General features: G+C 59.7%; 1 protein-coding gene across 1 annotated transcript; it reads left to right on the top strand.

Annotated features, from left to right (window-relative positions):
* Nucleotides 1–1,107: 1,107 nt before the first annotated feature.
* Sec61a1 (SEC61 translocon subunit alpha 1) lies at nucleotides 1,108–15,357 on the top strand. The gene is made up of 12 exons (XM_027954437.3): nucleotides 1,108–1,256; nucleotides 1,440–1,507; nucleotides 3,774–3,839; nucleotides 3,923–4,001; nucleotides 4,913–5,044; nucleotides 5,811–5,920; nucleotides 6,409–6,562; nucleotides 10,489–10,649; nucleotides 11,016–11,213; nucleotides 11,529–11,720; nucleotides 12,227–12,303; nucleotides 13,640–15,357. The coding sequence occupies exons 1-12, from the start codon at nucleotides 1,250–1,252 to the stop codon at nucleotides 13,824–13,826; spliced, it is 1,431 nt and encodes a 476-aa protein (XP_027810238.1). The 5' UTR covers nucleotides 1,108–1,249; the 3' UTR covers nucleotides 13,827–15,357.
* The last annotated feature ends 4,080 nt before the right edge of the window (nucleotides 15,358–19,437 follow it).

Genomic DNA, 19,437 nt, shown 5'->3' with positions numbered 1-19,437 from the left:
TGCACCATCACAAAGACCTTCTGTTGTTTGGGCTTTTGGGTTTGGTGAGGGATGGATATAAAGTGGTGTCCCACCTGGGCCACTTCACTGAATGGATCTACCTGCCTGACCACGGTGGTTAAGGGGAAATAAAATCAGGAACACCTAAAAAAGCAACTTGGCGTGGGTGGCAGTGGCTCCCGCCTGGGGAGGCTGGGGCAGGAGGATCGCAAGTTGGAGGCCGGCCTCAGCCACTTAGCGACTCCCTGAGCAACTCAGCGAGACCCTGTCTCTAAATAAGATATAAAAAGGGGCTGGGGACGGGGCTCAGGGGGTTCAATCCCTAGGACCAAAAGGCACAGCAAAAAAGGCCACCTCGCCACGTCGGCACTGCGACCTCCACCGGCTCAGGTCAAGGTCTGGTGACTCTGTCCGCCCCCCAGCAGCGCCCGCTCCCCCGGAAAAGCCCGGCCCGAGGTCCCCGCTCCCGGGCAGAGGTCCCCCCGCCCGGCCCCTCTCCCACCGAGGTCCCCTCGCCCGGCCACGGCGGCCCCCTCGGGTCTCCCCCAGGGGGAGCGGGCTTGGCCCAGGGACTCCGGGTTACTCCCCGAGCCGCCGCAGCCTTCCTCCGACGAGGTCCCTTCCGCAACCATCTGTCCCCGCTGCAGGGGCCACGCCTGGCCGGACCCGCCCGTTTGCCGAGTGACCCAACAAAGGCGTCCCGAGGCTCCCCGGCCGGAACCCACCAGCGGACAAACACCGAAACCCATCGGCGCTCGGGCCCTGCAGCCCGTCCGCCGACCTCAAGGAGCGCTAAGCGCGGTCAGCGGCAGGGAAGCCACCGGCGCGTCACCCAGGCCCGCCGCCCCCGCCCCGCCGGGCTCCGGAAGCGCCACCCACCCTCTGCGGTCGGCTGCCCCCGCCGAGTCTGCGCAGCCGCAGAAGCCCAGCTCCAGGCCCCGCCCCGGCATGCCCCGCGCCGGCATGCCCCGCGCCCGCTTCCCGTCGGGCCTCGGGGCCCCGCTGCCTGCCGGGAGTTGTGGCCTCGGCCGAAGCGGCGCGGCGGCCGGCCGGCGCGCGTGGCAGGAAGCGGAAGTGGCCTGCGGCCCGCCCCCGCCCCCGGCCCCGCCCCGCGCCGCGCCGCTCTCCGCCGGGTTAGCACTGACGTGTCTCTCGGCGGCGGAGGAGCTGCGCTCCGGAGCAGGCGGCGTCACTCCACTCGGAGCGCAGCGAAGCCGGAGCGGGGCGCCGAGCCCGAGCAGCCGCCGCCATGGCGAGTGAGTTCCCCCGGGGCGGCCGGGACGGGTGGGATCCCCTTCCCCTTCCCCGCGCGTCCCCTGGCCAGGCCGGCCCCGGCCCCGGCCCTCCTCCTCCGCGCTGCCCCTCCGGGCCTCGAGGCTCCCCGGTGGCGCGGCCGGCCTCCCGGGCGCTCACTGCCGCTCTCCTTTGTCCCCCCGAAGTCAAGTTCCTGGAAGTCATCAAGCCCTTCTGTGTCATCCTGCCCGAGATCCAGAAGCCGGAGCGCAAGGTGAGCCGCCGCGGGCCAAGATGGCCTCGGGCCGCCGGGGGGCAGCGGGAGGCCGCGGGGAGGCCGCCGGGCACCGGGACTCCCCGCCGAGGCCGTGGCGCCCTCTTCGCAGCGCCTTTCGCGGGAGTTGTTTCTTTCGAATCAGGTTCCCCTGTCCCCAAAAAGAATCTGGGCCACGAGCGAATCGTGAAGATCCCCGGGCTGAGTCACCTCCCTCCCTCCCTCCCCTCCAGCGGCGCAGCTCCTGGGTCCCCACCGCCCTCCCCTCCGGCAGGATCAGCTCCTGGGACCCCTCCTCCCTCCCTCCCTCCCTCCAGCAGGACCCCAGGAGACGCCCTTTGAATCCAGCTCCTAAGGGCAAGAGCAGCCCGGGGTGCGGATGAGGTCTTCCTCTTTCGTAGGCTGTCAAAATGCTCAGAGAGGCGTTTGGGGAGGGCCGCTGCTCTCCCCAGCAGGTGCAGTCAGACTAAGATAGAGATGTCGGGGTTTTGCATGGCGGCCCACTGCAGCCCAAGAGAGGGATTCCCTGATGTAACTGGAGCTGTTCAATGGTGAAGGACCCGGCTCTGAAAGTGGCCAGTGAGATACTTGTGTCTACTCTACACAGACTGTTGTGAATGCACCCACAGGTTGATGTGTGCTTGACATCTGTGTGGATCTTAGGCTTTGGGAGTCTAATTTGGTATTTAAGGCAAAGAAGACAAGACTAGCAGAGCACTGTGGGAGGCTGAGGCAGGAGGATCGCAAGTTGGAGGCCAGCCTCGGCAACTTAGTGAGGCCCTCAGCAACTCAGCAAGGCCCTGTCTCTAAATAAAATATACAAAAAGGGCTGAGGACGGGGCTCAGGGGTGAAGCACTCCTGGGTTCAGTCCCTGGTACAAAAATAAAAAGACCAGCCTCGTGTGTTTGGATGGTGGACGTGGGCAAGCAGGAAGCGATGGGAGATGAATGGAGAGGATCTGACAGGAAATTGCTTTGGAAGTAAGAGGGAGGCCTAGAGTCTGGTTTGCAGGCTTTTGCATGGGAGGATGAACCTTAGTACTGAACGCCCATGGGGCTAGGAGCTATTTATAAGGCAGAGGAGACGGCCCTTGGGTAAAGAGGTTTTCAATTTGTGCTGTTAAATCTGTAACCAAGAGAGGAGACTTAGTCATTTCAAAATGAGTCCTGTCATCCCAGCTACTGGGGAGGCTGAGGCAGGAGGATTGCAAGTTGGAGGCCAGCCTCAGCCACTTAGCAAGACCCTGACTCAAAATAGAAATTTAAAAGGCTGAGAATGGAGCTCAGGGGTAGAGCACTTGCTTAGTATATGCAGTAGACCCCCGGCTTGTCCCCCAGCACTGCAGGGCGGAGTGGGGGAAGAGGTGCGTTTCACTACAAGTTTGTCATATCACTGGTTAGTCTGAATGGTGTCACCGTCCTCTGGCCAACTTCTGTCTCATTGTGGAAGGACAGCAGTGTGTAAGGGGAGCATTCCCCAAGGGAAGGAAAGGTTTGGAGCCCTCCTCCAGGAAGTTAGGAATATATATCCTTCAGCTCCAGATTCGGTGTGGCACAGAGGCATATGTATCATGTATGAACCCGATAGATTCATATCTGAGCCCTGAATTCACCCCCTCTGTGTGGGGGTATGTGTGTGTCTGCCTCCAGCCCCACTGTAGGAGATTGTGCCTTCTTGGTAGTAAAGGCAGCAAGACTAATGATACACTCCATTTTCAAGGCAGAAAAATCCAGAAGACTTTTCACTCTCACTCAGTGACTAACTCCTGGGCAGGAGGGCTGTGAACTTTCCTAATGATTCTTGACAGTCATCTGTAAAATCAATCATGTCACCTGTTCAACTTGAAGTCGCTTGAACAGATGTTACTAGAACTCGGGGCAACACTTTCTCCCCCATGTTATTTATTACATGGTTTTCTCCTTGATTCACAGAAAATCACAGCAACAATCCCAAATTCCAGATTTTACTTACCAGCTCTTCCATCCAATGAAATCGCTCATACGTGTAGGCTTGTCTGTGTGACAAGTCACTTTCTACGCAGTGTTCTTTTGGGGGGATACTGGGGATTGAACTCGGGGCACTCGACCACTGAGCCACATCCTCAGCCCTGTTTAGAGACAAGGTCTCGCTGAGTTGCTTAGGGCCTCGCTAAATTACTGAGGCTGGCCTCCAATTTGTGATCCTCCTGCCTCAGCCTCCCGAATTGCTTCATTTTTATTGACTTGCTGGGAAACTTCTTGTGCTCTGATTCTGTCTCTTCTGCAGATCCAGTTTAAGGAGAAGGTGCTGTGGACAGCCATCACCCTCTTCATCTTCTTAGTATGCTGTCAGGTAAATCCGGTCTCCTGTGCTGGCTTTGGGGCAGGGGGGGAGAGGGGACCAGACATACTCCTTTTCTTTCTGCTTCTTTCCAGATCCCTCTATTTGGTATTATGTCCTCCGATTCTGCGGACCCTTTCTACTGGATGCGAGTGATTCTGGCCTCCAACAGAGGTAGGCTCAGACTCACTCGGCCTCTTCTCTGCTGGACAAGCCCCATTTAGCTTAATGACAGCCTTTCTGTGGAGCTCAGAGAACAGGAAGCTACGTAGCCTGCAGTGTCTGCGGGTGCCACATTGAATAGCCTGATCAGTGGTGCACTCCGCCCTGAGAAAGATCATCTTCTTTGGAGTTGGGTTTGAATGCAATACAAAACCTGGAAGAGCCAGATAAGTCTCTGCTAGAGAATTTCTGAAAACTTGCAAAAACTAGAGTGTTTTCAATACCTGAAACGAGATGGCGAGTCCACCATAACATTTTCTAGAACATTCCATTTGTTTCTCAGCTGCATCTCTTTCATATCTACAGGTGAAATATATGCATCAAAACCACGAGCGACAGACAGTGTAGGGTCGACTCTGACCAGTCCCCTGTAGGTCTGGAAAAATAATTTTCTTGTGTATGTTGATGGTGCATTTGATGGTCATGGTTTAAAAATGGGGTTCAAATGAGGTCCCAGCCCCTCAGAATCATAGTTCAGCTTAACATAATGGAAGGAAGGTTGATTCCCAACTAGATAGGATGGGACCAGCCCCGTCTCCAGCCTCAGGGGATGATTTGAATGTTACCCAGTTTTATAAACTGATGGAGGAGGGACCTCTCTGATCTCTGTCCAGCTAGAATGGATCTGTTCTGGGGGATGTGACTTTCCAAACAGAAGGAGACAGGGCCTGGCGGGCTCCAAGGAGGGATTCGGTTGGGTTCTGCTCTTTGGTTTTGGGGGATTATTCTATAATTGCTGCCAGCAACCTGAAGCGCATCCGACGTGGAGAAGGGGTACACATGCAAATCTGGAGGTTCGTTTTGTTAAATGAGGTCTCCCTTTCCTGAGCTCACGAGGGCTGTGTTGCCACCCCTTTCTTTAGGCACACTCATGGAGCTGGGTATCTCTCCAATTGTCACCTCGGGCCTCATCATGCAGCTCTTGGCCGGCGCCAAGATTATCGAAGTTGGTGACACCCCAAAAGACCGAGCCCTCTTCAACGGAGCCCAGAAGTGTAAGAAAGATCATGTGGGAAGTTCTGGTGTCTAGTTGAGAATTTGAATTGGCTCTAAAATCGGGGGCATTAAAACAGCCCAGTTTGGCCTGTGTCCCCTCCTTGGCCTGTGTCCTTGGCCTGCCAACCCTGTAGGTGCTCCACGGCCTGTTAGTGGGAGAGCACTTCTGGGAGATGCTGGGTACGGGGTAAGGCCAGGCAGGGCAGGGGAGGGCAGGAACGCCCCAGAGGGTGGAGTTGAAGGATCAGGGCATGGAGGTCACCCCTTCACCAACCACGATTTCCTTACCTCACGAAGGAGGTGACATCTACTTCAGAGCTGTCATAAGAATTAAATCGAAGCCAGGTGCTGTGGAGCATGCTTGTCATCCCAGCAGCTCAGGAGGCTGAGGCAGGAGGATCGCAAGGTGGAGGCCAGCCTCAGCAACTAGCAAGGCCCTAAGCCACTCAGCGAGACCCTGTCTCTAAATAAAATACAAGATAGGGCTGGGGACGGGGGTCAGTAGTCGAGGGTCCCTGGGTTCAATCCCTAAAGCCACAAAAGAGACCAAACGTGTGCTTTCGCTAGAAGGCCTCTGAGTTCTCGTGCGCTTTTGACGTGTGCCAGTTTGACGGTCCTCACCAAGGTCCCCGGGGCAGTGTCAGTATTTTTCGTCTGGGTTCCTGCCACACTCTGCCCTGCAGGAGTGTCCAGCAGCTGTTCCCACTCCTGGTGTCCCACTGACGTCCCTGTGATGACCAACTCAGGGTTTTCTTGGGGTCCTAGTGTTCGGCATGATCATCACCATCGGCCAGTCTATCGTGTACGTGATGACGGGCATGTACGGGGACCCCTCGGAGATGGGCGCTGGGATCTGCCTGCTCATCACCATTCAGGTGAGCTCCCACTTGCACCCCGCTTCCTGAGGGACCCTGCCCTCCCTCTTCCTCCGCAGCGATGCTCAGCCGGGGCTGGGTCCGGGCTCAGGGCTGAGTGCTGGCCTAACCAGTGCAAAGCCCTGGGTTCGAGCCTGGGCACCGCACAAAAATTAAAATAAAAATACTGCATCCATCTACTACGAAAAATATTGAAATAAATAAATGCATGCTGTCCACTTAAAATCACACAAAAAAATTTAAGAAATAAAAACAAAGTATTTTGGGGCTGGGGCTCAGCTGTAGAGCGCTCAAGGGATTTAAAAACAAAAAAAATAAATAAATAAAAGAATGGAAAGACCCTGGCTTTGGCTTCTGAATTCACCAAGGCAGACCGAGAAGAGGCTCTTATTTGGCCTCATAGCAGAGAGCCAGATGGGAAGAACCAGGTCCCTGGGGCTAGTGACATGGAGTCCACTTTTAGTGATTGATTGATTTTCATTTTGCAGCTCTTTGTGGCGGGCTTGATTGTCCTCCTTTTGGATGAGCTTCTTCAGAAAGGCTACGGCCTGGGCTCTGGCATCTCCCTCTTCATCGCCACCAACATCTGCGAGACCATCGTGTGGAAGGCCTTCAGCCCCACCACCGTCAACACCGGCCGAGGTAAGGGCCCTGCCTCCCGGGGGGCACCTCTGCGGGAAGTTTTGATGCACGCAAAGCATTCCTCTGGGGGAAATGTGTTTCAAGGACATCTCTTCTGAATTTCCAGTGTGCAAAGCTTTAAAAATATAGCTGAGTGCAGAGGCTCAAGCCTGTCATCCCAGAAGCTCAGGAGGCTGAGGCAGGAGGATCGCAAAGTGGAGGCCAGCCTCAGCCACTTAGCAAGGCCCTGAGCAAGTCAGCGAGACCCTGTCTCTAAATAAAATATAAAAAGTGGCTGGGGACGGGGCTCAGGGGTTAAATGGGCTAAATCCCTAGTACCAAATAAAGTAAGGCTTACATTCAAAATAATATCTAAACTTCTAAATTCTAAAGTTCCACATCTTATAAGAGTATTTCAAGGACATTTAGCATGCCACAGAGTACTCCTGCCTCATTTTTCTTAGCATGAACCTGCACTGCAAGGAGAAAGGAGTGTTGATTTTAGCCAATTGTCTTCTGGTGGACATTTCAGTCCTTTCTCGGTTACAGTTAGCATCGAAGTGAATGTCCTCGGGCGATCATCTGCACATATTTTAGAGTCGTTCTTAGTGAATAAAATTCTAAAAATGAAATTGCTACAGCAAACCACTTGTTCAGGCAAGATGCAGTTCGTTTGAGGATGACAAGTTCAAGGCCAGCCTTGGCCAATAAGTGAGGCCCTGTCTCCAGAAGGGCTGGGGTAGAATGGCTGTTCCTGGGTAAAATCCCCAGTATTGCCAATTGTGGGCAGGAGGCACTGGGGATTGAACTCAGCGACAGTTAACCCCTGAGCCCCGTCCCCAGCCCTTTTTATATTTTATTTAGGGACAGGGTCTCGCTGAGTTGCTCAGGGCCCCAATTCTACTAAGGCTGGTCTCCAGTTTGTAATCCTCCTGCCTCAGCCTCCAGAGCCACTGGGATCACAGGTGTGCGCCATGACGCATGGAAATCGACTTTTTTCTTTTTTGGCCTCTGAACCTGAAGCTGTTATGTGCCGGGAAGTCCCTCAGGAGAAATACTTGTGTGCATTTTCGTGTTTTCTTGGAATTCACTGTGGAGCTGGTTCTTGGCCTCCAGTGCCTCGTCATCAAATTGAGGAAACTGTACACAGGTCCCTGCAGGGTGCCTGAGGGATCCCATGGGAAAGACTGGACCTTGGAGAAGGAGGGTTGGGGACACTTACAGAAGTGACACCAAGTTTTTCCATGGACTCTAACTAGAATTCTAGAAAATCTGAGATGAATTGAGGACCTGGGGGTGCAAAGCAGCTGGGCCCCAGTCGTGGATGTGGGGGTGAAGGCCGGGTAGGAGTCGGGGTGTCTGCCAAGACCCCCTGGCTTTGGGGGGGAGCCTGCCTTTGAAAGGATCGGGAGCAGTGGTGGCCACAGGGGCCCGTCAGCGAAGGCTTGGGCCGCGGCAGCCACCCTGAGGGTCACTTTGCTCTGGAGCAGGGTAGTGAGTGAGGGGACAGTTTGGGAAGGAAAGATTTGCTGTCCCTGGGAGACAGGCTGAGAAAAAGCCTGGGAGGTGGCACAGCCATCCAGCCTGAGCCAGCCAGTGTGACATCAGAGCAAGGGCCTTAGGACCTGGCGAGAGGTGAAGGCCCCAGGGAACCGAGATGTGGAGGTGGCTGCCCTTGGCCACCTCTGGGACCTGGCTGGGGCAGAGGGGCTACCTGGGGGGCCATGAGTGGTGCTGGAAGGAGCCAAGATGGCGGAGTCACAGGGACACCCCAGGACGGGCAAGAAGTGGGCAGAGAGGGCACAGGTGGCTTGCGGCTGGTGCCACCACGGCTCAGCTTGTGACCTGGAAAGTGGGGTGTGGAAGGGCCCCTCGGGTGGAGAGCGCAGTTGGTCCTGCTTCCCTGAGGTGGGGGACAGTCCAGGCTGGGAGGGAGGGGGACAGTACAGAGGTCACACGGCTCTCACCCCCGGGCGGCACTAGTGCAAGAAACAACCCAGTTCCCAGAGATCAGCGGGTAGTGACTTTCAAGAAATGACCACGTTAAACATTCGGAAAGCTCCTAAGGCCCTCACCCTGCCACTGCTGTGACCCACCTTTTATTCCAGACACTTGTCAGGCAGGTGCTGTTAGTGTCAGCACTTCTGTGGGTGCTAAGAATACAAAGGGATATAACGTAAGACGCGTGAGCATCAGTGTCACCCAGGGCCCTGGGTCAGAGTGGAGCAGAGAAGGCAGACGGGGCGACTGGGGAAGAGCATTACGGGGGTCTGTCTAGAGAACCTGGCAGGTGCAAAGGCCCTGGGGCAGAGATGAGCTGGTGTGTTCAAGGGTCGGCGTGGGGCTAGGCGGAGCATGTGAGAGGAGTTCAGAGAGGTCATTGGTGGCAAGAGGAGCCAGGACAAGTCCCTGCTTCCTCCCCCTGGGATTGCTGAACTTCCTCCTTTACAAAATGCTGGAGCTTTAATATCTTCAGATTCTGGACCACAGGGAGTGGTAGGACAGCGTTTCTTTCCCGGACGTCCCGTCCACGTGGTCTACAGGACAGATGGCCCATCTGAGTGGCCGGCCAGAAGGCGACACATTTCTCACTGTCCCAAGTCAGGGGTGGCAGAAAAATGCTGTCCCAAGGAGGGACTGGGACGTCTGAGTCCCCAGCCGGCAGCCACTCTGCCCACAGAGGCCACGTCTAGGGAAGCACTGACCTGGGCAGCAGGGGTCACGGTGACAGGTGACAGTGTTTCCCACTGTGCTTTTGTCCTCAAGTCAGTCTCACACCATTTCTGAAGTGCTTGGACCTTGGTGCCCTGTGCTGTAGCGTCCCTGGCCCATCTGTTGCCGTTCCTCAGGCCACGCCCCTTTCTGCCCCTTGCTGAGGCTGAGGCAGGAGGATCCCCAGGTGGAGGCCAGCCTCAGCCACAGCAAGGCCCAAAGCAACTCAGGGAGACCATGTCTCTAAATACAGAATACGGCTCGGGAGGGGGCTCAGGGGTCAAGGAACCCTGAGTTTAGTCCCCAGTACTAAAAAAAAAATCAAGATTGTGACCGTCGTGCTGGCACAGATGTCATAGGGCCCTGTGTGCAACTGCATAGGGCACAGAGGGCCAGCCCCCCAGGCCAGCCTGAGCCTGACTTCAGGAGCTGGGGGGCCCTTCTGCCTGGGGCTCTTCATCCCTAGCAGCCGTGGCCTTGAACTCACCCGGCCAAGAAAGGGCACCAGTGAATTCAAAAGGGTGGAGTAGCTGGGCGGGGCGGGGCGGGGCCACCTGGGACCTCTGATCACTTCTAATCTCAGCGAAGGCTGAGGCCCAGAAGGAAGAAAGTTCAAGGCCAGGCCTGGGGCTGTGGCTCAGTGGCAGAGCGCCTGCCTAGCCCTGGGTTGGATCCTCAGCACCACATAAAATAAATAAATAAAATAAAGGTATTGAGTCAACCACGACCAAAAAAATACTTTAAAAAAGGAAAAGAAAAAAGTTCAAGGCCACTTATTTAAAAATAAGAAGAACTGGGTTCGATCCCTAGTACCCAAAGAATTTAAAAAGTGGACTAGTCCATTGCTGTAGTTCAAATAGAAAGAGAAATAAGAGATTCAAAAAATTCATATTGTATCAGGCGCATGTCTGAAATCCCAGCGGCTCGGGAGGCTGAGGCAGGAGGATCGCAAGGTGGAGGCCAGCCTCAGCCACTTATTAAGGCCCTAAGCAACTCAGCGAGACCCTGTCTCTAAATAAAACCTAAAAAGGGCTGGGGACGGGGCTCAGGGGTTAAGCGCCCCTGGGTTCCATCCCTGGGACCAAAAAAAAAAATCCAGATTGTGACCCCGTGACTGTGAGTCTCCTGGCTGATTCTGTTCTCCTGCCTCTTCTTTGGCCGGTAGGAGGCCCAAGACCCAGGTGAGTCCAGCCTCTTGTTCTTCCCTTCTCATCTGTGCCCTCCTCCGCCAACAGGCATGGAATTTGAAGGCGCCATCATCGCACTGTTCCATCTCTTGGCCACGCGCACAGACAAAGTCCGAGCCCTTCGAGAGGCCTTCTACCGCCAGAATCTCCCCAACCTCATGAACCTCATTGCCACCATCTTTGTTTTTGCTGTGGTCATCTATTTCCAGGTGTGTCCAGTGTGAGCACAGGAACTGTGGATCTCTATTATCTTTTGGTACCAGGGATGGAACCCAGGGGCGCTTAACCCCTGAGCCCTGTCCCCAGCCCTTTTTAGATTTTATTTAGAGACAGGCTCTTGCTGAGTTGCTGAGGCTGGCCTCCAAATTGCAGTCCTCCTGCCTCAGCCTCCAGAGCTGCTGGTGATGACAGGCATAGGCCACTGTGTGTGCCCTAAGCACAGTGGGGGTGAGGGAAGGGGCAGGTGCTCCCCAACACTGTCAGAAGTTGGGTCCCCAGAGCTGGTGCCACCTCTCATATCTCTGGACCGTAGGGGGCAGCGAGGCAGTGACGGGCGCCCTGTTCTGTGTCCTCAGGGCTTCCGGGTGGACCTGCCCATCAAGTCTGCGCGCTACCGGGGCCAGTACAACACCTACCCCATCAAGCTGTTCTACACCTCCAACATCCCCATCATCCTGCAGTCCGCCCTGGTCTCCAACCTCTACGTCATCTCCCAGATGCTGTCGGCCCGCTTCAGTGGGAACCTGCTCGTCAGCCTGCTGGGCACCTGGTCTGTAAGTCCACTGTCCCCAGGGAGCCTCTCCCGGCCACCATGACCAAGTGTCTTGCCCACAGCTGTCCTCCCCTGTGTTCTTTCCTAAATTCTGTGCATGAGAGACAGGGTCTCGCTGAGCTGCTTAGAGCCTTGCTAAGTGGCTGAGGCTGGCCTCCACCTTGCGATCCTCCTGCCTCAGCCTCCTGAGCTATGGGGTGACAGGTGTGGGCCACTGCGCCCGCCAAAAATCACAGTCTTTGATCTGCTCTGGGTTCATGTAGAAGCTCAGGTTCAGTAGATACAGCGTCCCAGACCTTCTGTTCCTTCTTCCCAGGACACGTCTTCTGGAGGCCCGGCCCGCGCCTACCCAGTTGGTGGCCTGTGCTACTACCTGTCCCCGCCGGAGTCCTTTGGCTCTGTGTTGGAGGACCCCGTCCACGCGGTGGTCTACATCGTCTTCATGCTGGGCTCCTGCGCCTTCTTCTCCAAGACCTGGATCGAGGTCTCGGGCTCCTCTGCTAAGGATGTAAGTATGAGCGGACTTTATTAAAGTGTCACGTGCCCTGTCGCTTTGTCACAGTGGTGGTCTGTGACATGCACACGGGCCACCCACCTTGGTGAGACAGTTCAGAGCCTTAAGGACAGACGGACAGAGCTCAGCCGTCAGCAGCAGGTCTGAGAACCCGAAGCCAGAGTGGAAGATGACACTTGTGTTGTCGTCTCCTTACGGCACCTTGTTGGTCCCAGGGACACTTAACCCCTGAGTCACCTCCCAGCCCCTGTTAGATTTCATCTGGAGACGGGGTCTCCCTGAGCTGCTCAGGGCCTCGCTAAGTGGTAGAGGCTGGCCTCCACCTTGCGATCCTCCTGCCTCAGCCTCCCGAGCCGCTGGGATGACAGGCGCACCCCCGGCCCTTAAAGTCCGTGTAAAGACCTAGAGCTGCAGAAGGAGCCCTGTACGTGCCCAGCACCTCGAGACCTTTCCCTCCAAACCCACCTCTGAGCCTGTCCTCTGCTCTGGGCGTCGTGCAGGTGGCCAAGCAGCTGAAGGAGCAGCAGATGGTGATGCGGGGCCACAGGGAGACGTCCATGGTGCACGAGCTCAACCGGTGAGTGCGGTGCCCGCTCCCAGTCGGCGTGTGCGGCTCCTGGGCCTCGGGCACTGGTGGCCTCGGGGTCTCCAGTGGCCATGGGTCTCGTCCTCGGGTTGCAGGACAGGGAAGGTCCCCGCGTCATTGGATATTCATGAACCTGCTAAGTGCTGGGCTCTGGGGACATGGGAACAGGTGCCTGGCGGCCCAGCATGGGGCTCTGTAGGGACGGTGCTGGTGGCAAGGGACCCTCACCTCTGTTCATGCTGGTGGCATCCAGGAGCAGGTGCCCAGGACCTGAGCACAGAGGGGGGCTCCAGATGGATCTAAGCTGAAGCCCCAGGCCCCGTGGGGCACACCTGGAGGCCAAGGCAGGAGGATGGCAAGGTGGAGGCCAGCCTCAGCAACTCAGTGAGATGCTGTCTCTAAATAAGATATAAAAGGGCTGGGGACGGGGCTCAGGGGTTAAGTGCCCCTGGGTTCAATCCCTGGGACCAAAAAAGATGGTGGATGTGGCAGAGAGGCCAGCAGAGCCGCAGGGGGCGGATGGTGTTTGAAGCAGGGAGGTCAGAGAGGACAGGAGGCCAGAGATCAGCCGGACCACGGCCGGGTGGCCAGTTGTGGCCGTCACCTTGGGGTGGAGAGGAGGGAGGGTGGGGAGAGGCCCCAGGTGGTAGGTGCCCGGGGCAGGAGGAGCAGCCCCTGCAGGTGGGCCTCATCCTGGATGGACGGCTGCCTCCGGCCTCCCTGGGCCTCTCTGCCACACTCTCAGCTCTTCTTTGCCACTCGGCAGCAGCCACAGTGAGCAGGGCTGTGTCTACAAAGTCAAGTGACAGGCCAGGTTGTCCTGGGGGCTGTCACTTGGTGACCGTTCCCGAAAGAAGCAACCACTTTAAAAGCCACAATTGCAAATTCCAGGTTGCTCTCTAATCCTTGGTAGGGACAGTGGCAATTTCGAGGGACATCTTCAGCATTTGGGTCTTGTCCCCAGCCCCCATACTGAGCCCCTTCCCCAGCCCTTTTTATATATTTAGAGACAGGGTCTCGCTGAGCTGCTTAGGGTTTTGCAAAGTAGCTGAGGCTGGCCTCCACCTTGCGATCCTCCTGCCTCAGCCTCCCGAGTCGCTGGGGTGACAGGCGTGGGCCCCTGCGTCCGGCAGCCTTTCAGTTTGGACTAGTCGCAGTCCCCGAGCAGGGACTAGGTCCCGTAGCGTTAGTGGGGCGCACGGGGTGTTAGCAGATGATGCCCCAGGGAGGTGGGGGGCCTCCTGAGGTTCTGGTCTCAGTCATGGTCAAGCCTGGTGGTCACCTGGGGGCTCTGGTGGCCTGGGGCTGACCGCCTGCCCTCCCCCAGGTACATCCCCACGGCGGCCGCCTTTGGGGGCCTGTGTATCGGGGCCCTCTCGGTCCTGGCTGACTTCCTGGGCGCCATCGGCTCGGGGACCGGGATCCTGCTGGCGGTCACCATCATCTACCAGTACTTCGAGATCTTCGTCAAGGAGCAGAGCGAGGTGGGCAGCATGGGCGCCCTGCTCTTCTGAGAGCCACGCCTGCCCGAGGACCAGGGAGGACGCCGGGCGGTGCCTCGGAAGGCAGCGGTGGCCCCGGGCAGCGGAGCTGTGGCGCATGGGGATATTGGCTGGGTGGCATCTGCCCTCCTGTCCACCGTGAGGCTGGCCACCCCCAGCGGGGCCCCTCTCCTCCTCCTGGCTTTGGCAGCTGCAGTCGTGACAGGGACGGTGAGCGCTGTCCCCATCGTCTGTCAGACTTTTGTTTTGGCCTCCCCTCCCCCCTCAGTGACGTGTGCAGCCACCGTGGCGTCCCTGGTCCCCACAAAGGTGGCTTTTTGACTCTGGTTGGAAGCACAAAATCTCTGTGTGTGGCCTTAGGGTGGTCGGGCGTCGGGTTGCACCTCCTCTTGGGGACATGGACAGCGTCACCAGCATGTCCCTGTTGTCACCAGCGGTGGCACTGTCTGGCTCAAGACTGTTCCCGTGGGGGGCATTGGGTCCCTGGCCACTGGCGGCCGCTCTCCCACTGAGTGTCCGGTGGGGCAGAGCCAGGGCTGCCGTCCCCGCCATCTTGTGGCCACCTCGTGGCCTGGCAGCTTTGTCCTCGTCCAGGAGAGGCCTGGGGTCGCCACCTCCCCCCTCACCTGGCCGAGCTCGGTGGCCTCAGGGGACCACGCCGCCGCGTCCGCTTGTCCAGACTCCAGTCAGCCATTGTGCGACCTCACCGTGCAGCTCCCCTGTGCCCCTGGGAAGGGTCGTGTTCCGTCTCCCCCTGTGTTTCTAGAACGTTCTTACTGCACTTAGGGACCAAATGCAAGTAAGGGGACAGCGAGGCGCCACCAGCTCTCTCAGCCTCCACCACACTCAGCCTCCACTGCATTCGGAGGCCGGGAGGGGAGGCTCAGGCTCAGGGCGGCCATCAGCTCAGGGTCAGGGACTCGGGGTCCCCAGGAAGGTGCTCTGGTGTCTGAGACAAAAAGACAATGACGTCTGTGGTGACAGGTGACGTAGACCACGGAGCTGGGCACCTTCCCGGAGGTCTCAGGAGGCCCCTCTCAGACACAGCTGCAGATTCCCTCTGGAGGGCCCCGTCACCCCTCAGTAGAGGTGGCACATTGTCCCCAGAGACCTGGGACCAGAACCAGGGGTCCCCGGCCCCGCCCAGGGCCCAGCACCTTCTCACACGTGGCCTTGTCTAGACCCAGTCCCCAGCCGGGCAGCCCCGCCACCAGCCGCCCCCCAGCCCACGGGGCCTCCGCCGTCCCTCTCCTGCGCCTGTTAGAGGTCAGGGCCTCCCCAGGCCACCGCTGGGGACTCCGTGGCCTCTGGCAGGCAGGCCCAGTCCCCGGCTCCCGGGCTGAGGCTGGAGAGCTCCGGGCCTGAGAGGAGCTTGCGGTCCTGCTGGCCCCCTGTGGCCTGGGCTTCCAGCCTGTGGGCGGTGGTCACAGTGGGCGGGTGGGCAGGGGCTGACCCAGCTCCCAGGGGACTGTCACTGTGGACGCCAAAACGGCATAACTGAGATACGGTGGATAAATGAGAAATAAAGGCAACTTTTTACAAACTGCGGGGTCACAGTCTCCTCTCCCTCAGGCTCATCCCCAGAGGCGCGCTGGCCTGCAGCCTGGCCTTCCTCCTCCTGGGAGCGCCCCCTTGTGCTCACGCCTGTATCCCCGTGACTAGGGAGGCTGAGGCAGGAGGATCATGAGTTGGAGGCCAGCCTCAACAATTTAGTGTGAGGCCCTCAGCAACTTGCGAGACCCTGTCTCTAAATATAAAAAGGGCTGGGGTGGGGCTCCGTGGTCCAGCAGCCCTGGGGTTCAGTCCCTGATACAGGGAAAACCCCAAGTCGGGAACCTCCTGCCCCGGGAAGCACCAGGAGGCAGATGGGAGGCCAAGCTCTGAGCTCTGCCTACCCCAGGCTCCTGCCTGCTGGGATCTACTTGAGGCCCAGAATGAGGGGGTCCTGGCCACGTCGGCTGCCACCCCTGGCGCCCACCCCCTGGGTTTCCTTCCCACCGCTGACCCCCATCTGCGTACTGGCCTGGCCTCATCCTCTGGAGTATAATACCCATGAGCCTCCAGTCCCAGCCTCCGGGTGGGCGGCCCAGGGAAGTGCACAGCTTCCTGATGAGGACCAGTGCCTGAGCCTGTGGCACCAGCCCGAGCTTCAGCACCCACCTCACCGCTTGCCCCACACCTTCTGGGACCACATCTGTCCATTCTAGAAGCTAAATTAAAGCCTGGATGAGAAGCAAACCGAAGGGCATCAGGAAAGGTCTAGCAGTTTCCATGAAGCCAGAACACTGGATGCCCCTCCCCTCAACTGTGAAAGGAACTGGGCCTACAAGGACTTGGACAAGAGCCTCCATGACCCCAGCCTCGTGGCGCACGCCTTGAATCCCAGCAACTTGGGAGGCTGAGGCAGGAGGATCGCAAGTTCGAGGCCAGCCTCAGCAACTTAGCAAAACTCTGTCTCAAAAAATAGGGCTGGGATGTGGCTCCGTGGTCGGCCACCCGCCGGAACCTCCAGTCCCTACAAATTAAAAAGAATCCGCTCAACACCGGGTGACAGGGACCCAGGGATCGCGTGTCAGTTCCAAAGCGCAGGACACTGGACGTGGCACGGAGAGCGCAGAGGATGATGGGGTGACGGGGAGCGCCTGATGGACGGCTCTGGGGGCTCCTCGGCGAGTCCCCAGCCTTGCACTTGGTAAGTCCCCAAGTCAGTGTCGCACAGACGCCTCGATCTGGTTGGGGGTGTCCGGAGACGAGGCCTGGGGAGCTGGTGGTCGGGGACAGGAGGCCGAGGGCGGGCACCACGGGGCAATTTGGGTTGTGGTCCCAGGGGCTGGACCCCGGGGCGCCTACCCGACGACCCCGTCCCAGCCCCTTAGAGACAGGCCTCGCTGAGTGGCTGAGGCTGGCCTCCACCTGGCGACCCTCCTGCCTCAGCCTCCGGAGCGGCTGGGATGACAGACGCGCCCCACCGCAGCCGGCTCCTTCGGGGTTTTCTTAAACCTTAACCACGTTCGCAGCCGTCCCTGCTACGCATGCGCACACGTACCGCGGGCGTCGTCTTCCCGGAGGGCTCCCCACAGGCGCCTGGCCACCCTCCGCCCGGGGGCTGGCGGTGCAGGAGCATTGCGCCCGTGACCACGCCCCCGGGGGCGGGGAGTGGGCGGTGCCGGAGCAGGTCCCGCGAGGCCACGCCCCAGGGGCGGGGGAGTGGGCGGTGCAGGAGCGTGGCGCGCGTTGCCACGCCCCCGGGGCGGGGCGTGGGCGGAGCCGGGACCGCGTTGTGCGCGTGCGTCCGCGCGGCGGCGCTGCAGCCCCGCAATTGCCGGCCGCGCTTCGCTGCGAGGCGGCGGCGGAGCCCCCGGGAACCGCGAGGAGGGGACGGCGCGTCTCCGCGGCGGGTCGCCTGAGGCCCAGACGACCCAGCCGAGGTCCCCACCTCGTTCCCGCTGGCAGCTCGGCTCCTCTAGGGAGGGCGCGGCTGTCCCCCGCCCGGTGGCCGGCGCTGCCGCTGCGGGACGCCCCCCGGCCTCCGTGGCCCCCGGCGGGTCGCGCTGGGCTCGGGGCGGCCGCGGGGCCGCTGGTTTGCAGGGACGGTGCCAGGGGACGGTCACCTCAGGGGTCTCCCCGGTCGCCTGGAGAAACGCGCCGCAGTCGGGCGGGGTGCGCGGGAGCCCGGACCCGGCAGCTTGTCACCGCGTCCTGAATGCGACAAGTTCCCGCTTAGGGTGAAGAGTGCAGGCGGGATTCGCCCCTGGGGTGGGGACCCCGGCGACAGGGACTGACCCAGGGGCGCTGGCCACCGCGCCACGTCCCAGCCTTTTCGGTTTTTAAGGGTCTCACTAAGTTCGGAGGCTGGCCTCGAATCTGCGATCCTCCGGCCTCAGCCTCCGGCCTGGGATGACAGGCGCCCGGCTCGGATCTGGGTTCTCCGATGGCTGGGACAGGGGGGAAAGGGGTCCGCAAGGGACCAGGACGGCGGCCCCAGTGGCTGAGTCTGGCGCGGGCGGGGTGGGGTCGGGAAGCCCGTCTGGCTGTCACAGCGCTCCCGCCCCCGCTGAAGTCCCCGGGTCCCCGGGTGAGCGCGGCGGGAGCCGAGCCCTAGGGGTCCCCCTGCGCGTCCCCAGGCCCACACCCGCCCCGCGCCGTCCCTCCCCACGGCCGCCGGTGTCCCCATTAATCACGCGACGCTGACGGCGCCGATCTGCGCGCGGGCGGCGTGACGGGGACGGCGACGGCAGGTGACGGAGCGGGCAATCGGCGGCGCCCATCGGCCCATCTTATCGCGCCCGCGCAGCCGCCGCCGCCGCCGCCGCCCATTGATCGCGGGGCCGGGGCCGGGGGTCAGCGCGGCCGGGCGCAGTGACAGCCGCATCCATCGCCGGCCGCGCGGCCGCCCATTAATCACCGCGACGGTGACGAGGGTGACGAGGGCGACAGCGGCCCGCGGGCGGCCCCCTGCACCGTCCTCCAAGTGGGAGGTGGCAGTTTGGTGAATCGCCCTGGGGAGGGGACAAGGCACGGGGCTGACCGATGGGTGAGCAGGAGAGGGGTGGCCGCTGCCCTCCGTCCCTGCAGCCCTGGGACAGGAGCCCAGGGTCTTTCTCCCAGTGGGGACACTGGGTGGAGCCGGGGACTTCGCCTGGTCTGATCCTCTGTGCTCTGGGGCCCCCCCTGCAGGCCGCGGGTTCTTATCCCCCAAATGGAGATTTTTCTTCTAAGCCCAGCGGCTGGGAGGGGGTCTCCTTGCTGCCAGGTCCTCTTCCTGGAGGGACCCGGATTGGGGGCTCCTCTCAATCCTGGCTGCTTGGGTGGCTCATCACACACCACCTCCCAGGTCCATGGGATATGGTCACACACCCCCAGCGATAGGAGACGGAGGCCCATCTTACAGATGGGGAAACCGAGGCTCAGGAACAGAAAGGAGCCGGGCTGGGTGGCAAAGGCTTGTCATCCAGCAATTTGGGAGGCTGAGGCAGGAGGATCGCAAGGTGGAGGCCAGCCTCAGCCACTTAGCGAGGCCCTAAGCCACTCAGGGAGACCCTGTCTCTAAATAAAATCTAAATAGGGCTGGGGACGGGGCTCAGCAGGTGAGGGACCCTGGGTTCAGTCCCTGGTGCCAAAAAAAAAGCCCTCCAGGTTGTGAGTTCTCACTCCCACGGTGGTCCCTGAGAGTGGGCAGGGATTGATGGCCACCCAGTCCCCTACTGGGAGGCACCCAAGAGCCTGGGCCCAGCTGTGACCCACTGAGCCACTTCCGGGGACCAGCCCCCACCCCCCACCTAAACATCACAACCATTTTTCAGGCTGGAGCTGAAATAGCACAAAAAATGGGGGTGCTGTAATGGCCGCTAGATTGCGTGTCAGCGCGATAAGATGTGACAAATCCCCTGCTCCCGCCCAGGCTGTGTCCTGCCCATAATGGATGGAGACACTGCCCGCCGTGGGCGAGGGACGGCTCGGCTCGTAAAGACTTCCTCTGGGAGATGAGTGTGATCATCAGGGCCCACAGAGGGGACTCGGGGACTCGGAGGAAATGCAGGCCACCCAACCTGCCCACCCAGGGCCACCTCCCTGACACCTGAGGAGCAGGAAGCAGAAGACCACACCCCCCTCTGGTTGCCAG

The sequence above is a fragment of the Marmota flaviventris genome, chromosome 20 (genome assembly GCF_047511675.1).
Source record: "Marmota flaviventris isolate mMarFla1 chromosome 20, mMarFla1.hap1, whole genome shotgun sequence".
Taxonomy (NCBI): domain Eukaryota; kingdom Metazoa; phylum Chordata; class Mammalia; order Rodentia; family Sciuridae; genus Marmota; species Marmota flaviventris.
This window is presented reverse-complemented; position numbering and strand designations above follow the sequence as displayed.